This window comes from Canis aureus, chromosome 5, assembly GCF_053574225.1.
Source record: "Canis aureus isolate CA01 chromosome 5, VMU_Caureus_v.1.0, whole genome shotgun sequence".
Classification (NCBI taxonomy): domain Eukaryota; kingdom Metazoa; phylum Chordata; class Mammalia; order Carnivora; family Canidae; genus Canis; species Canis aureus.
In genome coordinates, this window is record NC_135615.1 from 78,967,007 (window position 1) to 78,979,642 (window position 12,636).

Below are 12,636 nucleotides of genomic sequence, written 5' to 3' on the forward strand. Positions count from 1 at the left end.
CTTCCTTTTTCTGTTCTTACAGGATGAATACTCATTAACTTTTCAAGAGATGAAATTGATACTATATGCTCAGCCCATCAAATTACAGTATCTCCCATAATTATCAACTTTAATAATCCCCAGAGAGATGTTTAATTCGAGATTTACCATCAATAGAATCTTGACCACTTGTGTCCATTTCCCCATTGGACCGGCCAGGATTTAGAGAATGAAATGACAAGTGATTTCAATATCAGCTTCACTAATAAAATTACAAAGATAAATCTAAAGAAAATTTTAATATGACTCATTCTAAGCCTGATATTTATTATCAATTATTGTTTGTCGTATTGTCTCCCTCCATTAATATGAATAGAGGCTGACTTTAAATTAATTTAAGAAAAATAAATCAATCATAAATGAATTTAAGAGCCCACAATGAAAGGGATTAAAATAAAGAATATATAACTTTACCAACTATTTCTTTTTTGAACAATAACATAAGCTAAGTTTCCTTTTTGGGACCAAAACAGAATTAATTAAATTTGCCCAGATCATCTGGGCATTGAAAACAACAGACCATTGTTTCCTCTGGATAAAATCCATATGAGAGAGTTTTTACCCATATTTTCCATATAAATTATTACTCTTTCCAATTTGAAAGCAACATTAGGAGGGGGAAAGTACTTTCTGCCCTTTTCTTCCAAAATCTGTAAAAATTATATATTTTTATTGTAAAATTTCAAACAATGGAGAATGTATAAAGAAGAAAGTTAAAATTGTATTTAATTTTTGTAGAGTGTAGCTTGAGAACTAAATCATATCAAACACCTCAGGACTATCAGAAAATATTTCAAACTGAACAAAGTAATAGCAATAAAAATAATTTAGATCACTTAAATCTTTTTTCATGTTCTTTAGACAAGTCGTTTTGCTATTATACTATCAAGAGGGAGTATAATGAATTGTCATGGATGCTCTTCTATAGGGGAATTCCTGTGCATTCATTCATACATTCCTTAGAAATGCAATCTCTCCCTCACAACTAGAGCACCTCCAGAACTGATGATATGTTTTTATTTCTTTGCAGATTTGCTACGGATGTTTTTTGATTGCCTATATGATGAGGAGGTGATCTCTGAGGATGCCTTCTACAAATGGGAAAGTAGCAAGGACCCTGCAGAGCAGAATGGGAAGGGTGTAGCTCTGAAATCTGTCACTGCGTTTTTCACGTGGCTGCGGGAAGCAGAAGAGGAGTCTGAGGATAACTAAAGCTTCAAATACACAAAACGAAACAAAAGAAACAATTTAAGTATTTTTTTAAAAAGTTTCACGTCTTCGCCAATCACAGTGCAGCAAGGCCAATTCTCGCAGAAATCCCCACGTGTGCACGAGTGGGAGAGGGGAAAGAGAAAAAAGGTGATCATGGAGGAAAAAGGTACTGGAAAAAAGTAAACTTCAAACCTGAGGGCGGGAGCACTAAAACCAAAATACATGTATTATTTATAGAAAATATTTTCTGTTTTAATCTTTTCTTTTTAAACAAGGACTCATACTTTAAAAAAAAAAAACACATCTGTTTAGCAAAAAAAAAAAAAAAAGTTGAGAACTTTTAATTTATTTTAAGGACTGCAAATGCCAGTGTAATTTTTTAATTTGCAGTTTCTGTAAACAACTTGTATAATAGAAAAGCAGAGAAATAAATTTCCCTCCCCTTCAGATGCACCTCACGTTTGTTTTAAAGCATAGTAGTTAGTCCAGATTTAAGAAGGTTTGGGGTGAATAAGGTAAGAAAGATTTTTTTTTTTTTTTTTTTGGCATCAAATCTTTCTGCCTGCCTCTCAGCTTGCTTCAGAAAATTAAAAAAAAAAAATCACAATAGTAATCAAAACATACGTAACCTTGGAACAGAAGGAAATGCTGTGGACCAGAAAACTCCAAGAATTGTTTTAAAAATTTAAAAAAAAAAAAGTGCTACCCTGGGAAAAGTACTCTTAATACTTTTGAAATCTTTAGAGCAACTTTAAGGCTTGTAAATATATAGAACAAATATTTAAAAAAAAAAAAAAAAAGAAAAAGAAATTGACTCAATACTATTTCTTTTCACTTTCAAAATATAAAGAACAAAATAAAGACAAACATTGCAAGTTTAAAAGAAAGTAAAATGACTTCTCCTTTTGACAGCTGCTGCATGTGCGCCCATCTCTGGGAGGTGCTGTCTGGCTATTCGTTGTCTAATCCAAATCACTCCTGAGGGTGTGTGCGTGTGTGTGTGTGTGTGTGTGTGTGTGTGTGTGTGTCTACAGTTGGAAAAGGCAAGCTACCTTGTGGGTAAGGAGGGAACTTGTGCTTGGTGGGAGAGTCCCTTGGGAAGTCCAGAGGAAGCTGTTTTCCAACATCAACTAGAAATGCATTCAGGATGGAAGCAAACCTAAGGGAAGTTTTTATATAACTTAGTGTTCCATTGTTTGTAGTTAGTTCACTTTGAAAGTACCACTACCACTAATTTTAAATCATCAATTACCTCTGATGTTAAAGAAACACAATGATGTCTTCTAAAGAATGAAAGAAACCAAAGCTAAATTATGCTTTTAAAAAGTGGGCATGGGATTTAAAATCAAACCAATACCATGTGTGAAAATCAAATTGTTCCCAACTTCAACTTCATTCAAGCCATTCTGGTGAGTATAAAACTGTGTTTTAAGCCTGTTGCTTCTACAGATACTGGAGCACTGTGCTTTTTTGTTTTGTTTTTTCTTTTATGAAGTTGCATTCTCTACAGATGGTTTTCCATTTCACTAGTTTGTAGGCCATCCCCCTACAAAATGTATTTATGAAGAAAGCCAGGGCTGCTCCCAAATAAACAGTCTTTGTATTTTGTATCTGGATAACCAAAGAGTTCTTCTGGCTTCCATCTCTGAAGAAATATCCACATTAAGAGACTTGGCAAGACTTGTGAAGCACAAGAACAAAATTTTCCATAGCAATAAAATGTTTTTCTTCAGAATGTAGTCGAACACAGTACAGCATCCTGCTACATAAGCCCACAGCTGTTCTCGAAGAACCAAGTCCTGGAAGTCTTGTGACAGACATGTGACAGCATCTGTCATAAAAAATGGGGCCTGAGAAGCTGTTTTGGAGTCTGGCAGTGGGCTCTGCCTGGGATCTCTCAGTTGGAAGAAACCTGATTCTATGATATACTAAGTTTTAACAGCTGCCAGAATCTAAGTAAAGAGGATTCTGATCCAGGAATCTCCTGAGTGATGTAGGATTTTAGGTGTTGACAGATCTCATGGGGTGCAGGTGGTAGTTTTGGGAAAGCAGGGTGCTGGCTGCCTCTTACAAATCAGTAGCTATTGTTTGCAGTGCTCTGGCCTTCAGGTAGTAATGAAGGCCTATTCATCAGTATTTTAGATGTGGACCAGGGTCAGGAATGAGGAAAGAGAATATTATTTTTGGAAAAAAAAATTCAAGGGTGAAAATGCTTTGTACAATAATAGCTAATGTTTGAAATCTCACCTGTAACATGAAGTGTGATGAACACAGAAGAGACTACAGAGCAATATGTGGGTATCTTACTGCTTTAAACATGGAATTTTATGAGCAGGGAGAATGGTTGTTAGTTAATGGCAAAATATGAGCAAAGTGGGATAATTGATCACTGCTAATATCAAGCATCATCATGATTTCAGTCCTCTTCACAGTGTTCTTACTGGAAAGCAGGGTTCGGTGGGTTTTGGTTTAAAGTAACAGGTGACATGGCCATCAGTAAGCTCTTTTACCCATTTTAACTTTGGAAACAGTTTCATTAATTTTACTTGAGGTAATTCAGGTGTTTTATGCCTGTATTCAAACCAATTAACTTATAGCTATTCAGTAAGTTAAATGAGAATTTTTACTTTTCTAGAAAAAAAACGTGATGCCAGTTTTCAAAATAAATTCATTTTAGATTCTTGCATAGATGAACAAGCCAGTTCACAGCTGCAACATAAACTTGGTTCACTCAACAAATACTTACTGAGCATCTACTGTGTACTAAGTGCAGGGAATATAACAGTGAATAAAACAGTCTCTGGTCTCATGGAACTCCTGTTCTTCATGAAAAAAAAAAGAGGTTTACACATACTGCATCAACGTCCTATCCCACTAAGAAATGTCAGCCCCTTTTTACCTTGACAGATCTTTGGTTGGTTTTTGCCTTATTTTCATATTTCAAAATACATTCTAGATGAGTTACAAGAATTATACCCAAAGACCATTTTCTCTGTTCTAGAACCACTCTCCAAACAAGATATAATTCTGGTAGTTTTCAGATGTCTCCATTCAAGTCAAACAGATTGTAAGGTAGAAAAAATAGTCTTAGGCTATTGGATCTGATTTTGTATTTTCATTACTCATGTTTTGTTCTTTACAAAAAATTGTGTAGTGATTCAGATTGATTTTCATTTTGGCCATGCCATTGGTCACTAATGAACTCCTATATTCCCTATTTTGTGGAGAGGAACATTTCACATTGCTTTCTTTTTTGTTTGCATTGGTTTTTCTTTTTGAGACAATTCATGTACTATAAAATTCACCCTCTTAGAATGTACAGTTCACTGGTTTTAGTATATTCATAGTTGTGCAACCATCACCACTATCTAATTTCAGAACATTTTCATTATGCCAGAAAGAAACCCCATGTCCTTTAGCAGCTCTCCTCAATCTCTACTCTCCTAAATCTCTGGGAACCACTAATCTACTTTTTGTTTCAATGGATATACTTATTCTGGCCATTTATATAACTGAAATCCTATATTCTATTGCTTTTTGTTTTGACTTACCGTCCCATATTTAGCAAATGTTCAAACTTCACAGGTGTTTGCAGTGTCAGTGACCTGATTTCAGGGTTAGACCCAGATTTCCCCCTGTCTTTTAACTTTTGTTCTCTGTTATTTGTCTTCATATAATTGGTAGTATATTTACAACCATCCACAAATTCTGAGTAAGTTCCTGAGACTTTCCTTTTGTCACCCTGTGGACTGGATGTATAGCACCTCAGACAGCTAACATCCTAGCACTGGCAACTAGGGTCTTATCTTTTTAACTTCTCAGTTATTGCTACTTGAGTACTTTTCCATAAGATTGAAATTCCTATGTGAATTAAAGGCTACTACAATGTACTCTATAAAAAGTTAAGATGTAGGGGATCCCTGGGTGGCTCAGTGGTTTAGTGCCTGCCCTCGGCCCAGGGCGTGATCCTGGAGTCCTGGGATCGAGTCCCACATCAGGCTCCCTGCATGGAGCTTACTTCTCCCTCTGCCTGTGTCTCTGCCTCTCTCTCTATCTCTAGCTCTATCTCTATCTATCTCTCTTGAATAAATAATAAAATAAAATCTTTAAAACAAAAAGTTAAGATGTAGCCTGACTGGGAGTCTGAGGTTTTGTGTGTCCTCTTCATTGAGGCACATTTGCCTCAAATATTGTGTGAGGCAATAACTTAGGCTGCTTACTTGTCATGAGAGTAAAATTATTAAGGAATAAAAATGCCTTGAGACAGAACCTCTACCACCAGTTAGTCCCAGTTCATCAGTCTTATAGAAGATTGCCTTTAGTCACCTTTAAGCTTGAGTTTTGGTCTCCATATCTTCTAGTAGTTTAGGGACAGAGATACCATGTGATCACCAGCTTCAAATATTACATTTATCCCTAACGGGAAAAATGATCATCTATTAGTATTGGGACTACAAAAAAAGAAGAGGAAGAAGAAACACACTTCTGTATTAACAAATCACAAAATGATTTATGTATCAAAGAAATAAGCCATAGAGAATCCTATACCAACTTTTTAAAATAAATGTTTTACTTTGAAATAATTTTAGACTTACAGAAAAGTTTCAGATTTAGGGAGTGTTCCACAAACCCCTCATTTTAGTTTCCCTATTATTAACATCACCATATAACATTTGTCAAAACTAAGAAACCAGCATTCATACTTGCTACTAACTAAACACCAGACTTTTTTTTTTTAAGTAAACTTTATGCCCAACATGGGGCTTGAACTCAAGACCCTGAGATCAAGAGTCACATGTTCTACCAATTGAGCCAGCCAGGTGTCCCAAACTCCAGTCTTTGAGTTTTCTTAATGCCCTTTTCCTAGTCCATGATGCAATCCAGGATACTACATTTTATTTAGTCATCATGACCCTTAGTGTCCTCTGGCCTTTGATAGTTTTTTTAATCTTTCCTTTTTTGTCATGACCTTGACACTTCTGAGAAGTACTAGAGAGATATTTTGTAGAATGTCCTTTGATTTGGTTTTCTAGTGTTTTTATCATAATTAAACTAGAGTTATGGGTTTGGAGTCAAAATACCATATAAGTGAAGTGCCCTTTTTCTCATATCAGGGAATACATGATACCCATGACATCATTGGTGATGTTTAACCTTGAATTACATGTTTCAAGGTGGTTGAACCTTCATGGTTAAGGTGGTGGTTAGGGTCTCCAGTCTAAAGTTACTTTCCTTTTCTCCCTTTCTTATTCTAGTCTTTTTGGAAGATAGTCAAGGAGTCCAGCCCCATTGGAGGAGGGAAATGGGAGGAGAGAATTAAGCTCCACTTCTTTCCTTGAATGAGGAATATCTATTTAAATTTGGAATCTTCCTGCAAGAAAGATGTCTCCTCTATTCATTTCTTAATTCAGTTGTGTATGTGTATATATGTATATATCACTACAGACTCATGTATATTTATTTTATACTTTGAGTTGTAACTGGATAGAACATGATTTTGTTGCCGAGATTGTTCTAGCTTTGGCCTTGGGAGCTCTTTCAACTTTGTTGCTGTATCCCTTGAAATTCCCTCAAACTTCTGCTTTTAGGCCACTTTGTGACATGATAAGATGCTGCAGGGATATCTTGTATTTTTCCTGCCTTAGCCTTAGAATCAGCCATTTCTTCAAGTGTTTCTGGAACTTTAGGACAATGGTATTTAGACACCAAGATCTGACCACTGGGTGAGCTCATTTCTACTGGGGTATGTCTACATCTAGGTCTGCAGCATTTTATTTATTTTTTTTAAGATTTTATTTATTTATTCATGAGAGACACACAGAGCGAGAGAGAGACATAGGCATAGAAAGAAGCAGGCTCCATGCAGGGAGCCCGACGTGTGACTCGATCCCGGGTCTCCAGGATCACGCCCTGGGCCCAAGGCAGGCGCTCAATCACTGAGCCACCCAGGCGTCCTGTTCTGCAGCATTTTAAATTCCATTTTTTACTGAAGATAAAATCTTGCCAGGTGAGTAAGCCACTTTTACAGGAACACTGTGACTTTTAGAAAATACTGCTTCATTTTTTTATATAACTCTGGTTTCCAAAAGACTCAACTATATGAATACTCCATTCTTTTGCTCATTCTACATAACAACAACAACAAAAAGATTAGAAACTATCCCCTTTTTTTCTTTCCCCATTAGCTAGCTAGTAATACTCAGTTTACCAAGGGGCCATACACAGTATTAAAATGTCCCCTGGGTGACTAGTTAAGTAATAATGGAAATTGTTAGATAACCGGAAGTTAACTGTCAGTGGAAGTACTGCATATCAAAACTTGTGCAATGCTACAGGCTAAAATAGTGTTGATTTTATTATTTGAGAAAGAGTCTGAGTGGGAATGGCGGAGGAAGAACAGAGCGATAAGGAGAGAGAGAATCTCAAGCAGACTCTGAGCTCAGCAGGGAGCTTAATCTCAGGACCCTGAGATCATGCATGACCTGGGCAGAAATCCAGAGTCAGATGCCTAATCGACTGGGCCACCCAGGGGGCCCTAAAGTATTATTTTGAGGTAAATGTAAAGTTTTTGGTTTTTTGTTTTTTTTTTTTAAGATTTTATTCAGAGAGCAGGAGCAGGGGAGTAGAGGGAGGGAGCCGACTCCCTGTTGTGCAGGGAGCCCGATATGGGACTCAATCCAGGACTCTGAGATCATGACCTGAGCCAAAGGCAGACACTTAACTGAACCACCCTGTCACCCATGTTAAGTCTTAAATGCACTTATTAGGAGACATAGAAGAGTTAAATTGGGCCATCAGAAGAACCACTTGGGGAAAAGAAATATTACCACATGGATATCAGGAGTTTCTATGGGAAGAACTTGTATGTTGTAGTGGAAAAGCGGTCTTGACTGGGGTTGGGAGATCTGTGGTCTAATGCCAATGTTCTTTCCTGGTCACTTGACCACTCTTACTCATATGGGTTTCCCTGTCCTTGCCAAAAAGGGTTCACACACCAACCATATGAGCACATCCAGAATCACTTCCAATACTATTGACCAAGCTTAACAAAGTAAGTCTTGATGATAATAGCATATTAAACTTTTCAAAGACGGTAAGAGCATCGAAGTTCTCTAAACAAATTACCATCTAGCAGTTGAATTTCTATTACCAGTGATTTCCTTTCCGACTCTTCTTATTTACCTCTTGTTAATAAATATGTCTTCTGGCCTGAAGTCCTAGGAAACTATCATTGCTCAGGCTCAAATACCTGTCCTGCCCTAACTGCTTCTTAGAATGTACAATAATGGTGCTCAGCATTGCTGCATATTAGACTCACCTGAAGAGGTTTTAAAAATACAAATCCTGGGACCCTATCCATACCAGTTATTTCAGGATCTCCGAAGGATAAGACCTGGGCATCGTTTTTTGGTGTGTGTGTGTGTGTGTTTTAAGTTCCCTGGGTAATCCTAATAGGAGGCAGGATTGAGACCACTGTGGAAGGCTCTGTGGTAAGGGGATGCATGGTGTATTTGAAAAACGAAAGAGTGGCAGAGTATGGTGAGAGTTCACTTTCACATGCAGAAGTGGAATTTAAATGTGCCCCATCACAAATTAATCCAGACAAATCCCTTCTGGACAAATGGCTGAAAGGAACTTTTTGAAACTTGCCTTATAATCTCAACTTAGTAGAATTTAGTAGAGACCAACCTTACTTGGTACTTTTTCTTTTAAAGGAATGGCAATACTTTTAATCCTTTCCAATCCCCAAATTGAGCCACACAGTGGACTGGAATAACTTTAGGCTCTTTGGAGTGAGCAGTTATATTAACATCTAAGATGAGAGTCATACAAAGTATGGGCCATAGACCAGCAGCATCAATATCACTTGTGAGCTCATTAGAAATGCAAATACAGGGTCACCTGGCTGGCTCAGTCAGAGAAGCATGCAAGTCTTGAGTTCAAGATCCACACTGGGTGTTGAGACTGCTTAAAGAAACTTAAGAAATACAGATTCATGGACCCCACCCTACTAAATCAGAACTGAATGAGTGGAAGGAGTCGAAGAAACAAACTCTTCAGCTGATTCTAGGAGGACTGAAGTTTGAGAACCACTGCCTAGGGGTACTGCACATCCCTGTCATCGTTTATAAAGCTCTTCACCAAAAGCAAACTAAAAACAAGCACTCATTTTGGCTTTTGTTTGCTCATATATAATGCAAAAACCATAAGCCCTTACATCACAGTTATCAATGAGCCAATATATGTTAAAACACTTTGAAGGAAAAAAAAAAAAAACACTTTGAAGGCTATAATTTGTTAGACATTGCAGGGTCTCCTCTAATTCATCTCACCAGCCCTATGACTGCTTCCTTTCTATAGATAGGGAACTAAGTGTCATAGAAGTCAGTACCTAGCAAGTGTCAGAGCTGAGATTTGCACTTGGTTTTCTAGGAGGCACTTATTTTCAAAAATATGCTTGCTCTGCACCAGAATACTTAATCCACGCCGGAGGGAAAAATGGTATAGTGGATATACTTTGGAGCACTAGAATTGGAAGAATAGGGGCTTTACTATATAATTCTGCTTGAATAGTTTAAACCTCGGTTTATTCATCTGTAATACAAGGATAACACCGTCCACCTCTGAGTACATTAACAAAAAGATCAATCAGATCAGGCACCCAGCATTCTACATGGAATACTTAGGGCACACCCTGCCTGTGTCCAATGTTCCTTCTACCACATTCTACAACCTTAGTCATACTCAGCCACATACAATTAAAAACTATACTATCTTTGGAGCTATAGGAGATCATGGTTTGACTATCCACGTTTTTTTTTTTTTTTAAGATTTTTATTTTATTTACTTATTCATGAGAAATAGAGACAGAGACACAGGCAGAGGGAGAAGCAGGCTCCATGCAGGGAGCCCGACATGGGACTCGATCCCAGGTCTTCAGGATCAGGTCCTGGGCTGAAAGTGGCGCTAAACTGCTGAGCCACTGTGGCTGCCCTCGACATTTCTTTAATGCTCTGTAGAGTTCAGATTTTTTCCATTGTTTTCCTTAGCATACACTATGAAATCTCAGGCTTAGCCTTTACTAACAAACCTGAGGAGTAGAAGCTCTTCGCTTCCACTGCAACGAGGACTAATGGTTAGTGTCCTCAGCAAGTTACACATTGCCCTTCCTAGAATGAAAAATTTGACTAGTTTTTGCTACAAAACCATAATAAACCTAAAAAATGCATACCTTGCCACCTCCAATTCTGGCCTTGTTCCTACTGTAGGAGATGCTGCTTACTTTGGATATAGAGACAAATAAGCCTGCCAGTTGATTAGATGTATTCTATTTTTTTTTCTTAAATATCATAGCCTCAATCAAGTAAAATATGAAGCTGAAACAAAAAAGTTATGTCAAATCTGAACATCATCCGGACACCTGGGTGTGAGCATCTGCCTTTGGCTCAGGGCATGATCCCAGAGTCCTGGGATCAAGTCCCACATCAGGCTCCCTGTATGAAGCCTGTTTCTCCTACCTCTGCCCATGTCTCTTTCTCTGTTTCTCATGAATAAATAAAATCCTAAAAAAAAATTTTGAACATCATCACGTAAGGCCTGTTTGGTCGAAATGTCGTATCTGGTGGAAAGAGCCAGAGGCATCACTAATAAATCGAAATACAAGTCTTAAAACTTGAACTAACAATCGAGTCTCAATATGTATGGTTCTCAAGAATTATGCCACTCTTTCTAAACTTCAGGTTGAAACTTTTACAGCCTTGCTGCAAGTATTTTGAGAATAGTCAAAGCCAGCAGTGCCTCAGTGGCTCAGTCAGTTAAGCTTCTGACACTTGGTTTTGGCTCCAAGTCATGATCTCTGGGTCGTGGGATCAAGCCCCATGTCATGTCAGGCTCCACACTCAGTGCAGAGTCCGCTTGTCTCTGCTTTATTCCCTCTCTCTCTCTTGCTCTCACTCTCAAAATCTTTAAAAAATAAATAATACTCAAAGCCAATACTTTCTGGTTTTCCACTTTTGAGAAGATTCCATTCCCTCATCACCATGCAGTTTCACTTTTTTTGTAAAAGGAAAGGATCTTTTCTGTCACTATCTTTTTGGATATTTTTTTAAACAAATGGATCCAATCTCATAATTTGAAATTTTTAAAATTTTGTTTTGATTCACGTTTTCCTTTAAATTACTGGGTGGCACAGTCTGTTGGGTGTCTGAATCTTGGTTTCAGCTGTGAACTCAGGGTTGTGAGATGGAGCCTTGTATTGGGATTGGCTCAGCACAGAGTCTGCTTGGGTTTCTCTCTCCCTCTGCTCCTCCCTCCCCTCAAAATAAATAAATCTTTAAAAAAAATCACTAGGCTTTACTGCATTAAAAAACCTATTTAAAGAAACTTTCTCAGGGACACGTAGCTGACTCAGTTGGTAGAGCATTCGACTCTTGATCTGGGAGTTGTCAGTTTTCAAGCCCCACACTGGGACAAGAGCTTACTTAAAAAAGAACAAAAAAAGAAACTTTCTCAAACTACCCCATAACCACAAAGAAAGGATGTCTTAAGGTAAAAATCCATTTTCCTGGGACTTCCCTGGTTTAAAAACAAAATCCTGTGCTCACTTGGCAGCACATATACTAAAATTGGAATGATACAGAGATTAGGATGGCCCCTGAACAAAGACGACACACAAATCTGTGAAGCGTTCCATATATATTTTTTAATTTTAAACGTAAATAAAATGCTGCCTTCCATCAACTCTCGACCTCCCCCTATTAGGTTAACCAGTAGCGTTGGTCACGCTAAGTGTCACTTGATCTGATCCATAGCCATCTCTGGCCACTATCACAGGCCTGGTTGCCTTGCAGACATCTTTCTTCAAAGAAGTTAAAGCCACAAAGTAGGAGTGGAGGGAGAACAGTAGTACTGTTGACTTCAAATTATACAGTCCAAACAAAACTGGGTATGTTTTGCTTTTTTAGTAAGTCTGGCAAACAGAGTGTCTTTAGTCTGTTAAAGTGCAGTTGTCTTGCCTCTGGTATTTGAAAAGGGAAAAGACAGTTCAACACATAAAATTTCCAGAACCTGAGGCACGCCTGGGTGGCTCAGCAGTTGAGCCTCTGCCTTTGGCCCAGGGCGTGATCCTGGAGACCTGGGATCGAGTCCCACGTCGGGCTCCCTGCATGGAGCCTGCTTCTCCCTCTGCCTGTGTCTCTGCCTCTCTCTTTCTCTGTGTCTCTCATGAGATAGAGAATAAATAAAAAATAATAGCTAGACTAGAACGTGTGAGGGTACGTGTTATTTTGTAAACCTACTTGGTTTTTAGATAACTGGTTCACAATCTTTTTATCCAAAACCATTGGGACCAGACATGTTTCAGATCTAGAATTTTTTAGAGCTTAG

The 12,636-nt window shown here is 38.0% G+C and overlaps 1 protein-coding gene and 1 non-coding gene across 26 annotated transcripts in view; both read left to right on the forward strand.

Moving 5' to 3' along the window:
- EIF4G3 (eukaryotic translation initiation factor 4 gamma 3) overlaps window positions 1-2,000 on the forward strand; it is a 331,329-nt gene extending 329,329 nt beyond the window's left edge. For all 25 annotated transcript variants that reach the window (XM_077899276.1, XM_077899277.1, XM_077899273.1 and 22 more), the window contains one exon: window positions 1,070-2,000. In XM_077899276.1, coding sequence (XP_077755402.1) covers window positions 1,070-1,251 — 182 coding nt within the window. In that variant the 3' untranslated portion in view covers window positions 1,252-2,000. The remainder of the gene's footprint in view (window positions 1-1,069) is intronic.
- A 9,847-nt stretch (window positions 2,001-11,847) lies between these two features.
- On the forward strand, window positions 11,848-11,950 carry LOC144314979 (U6 spliceosomal RNA). The gene has a single exon (XR_013380806.1). It is a non-coding gene; the product is annotated as a U6 spliceosomal RNA (small nuclear RNA).
- Window positions 11,951-12,636: the final 686 nt, after the last annotated feature.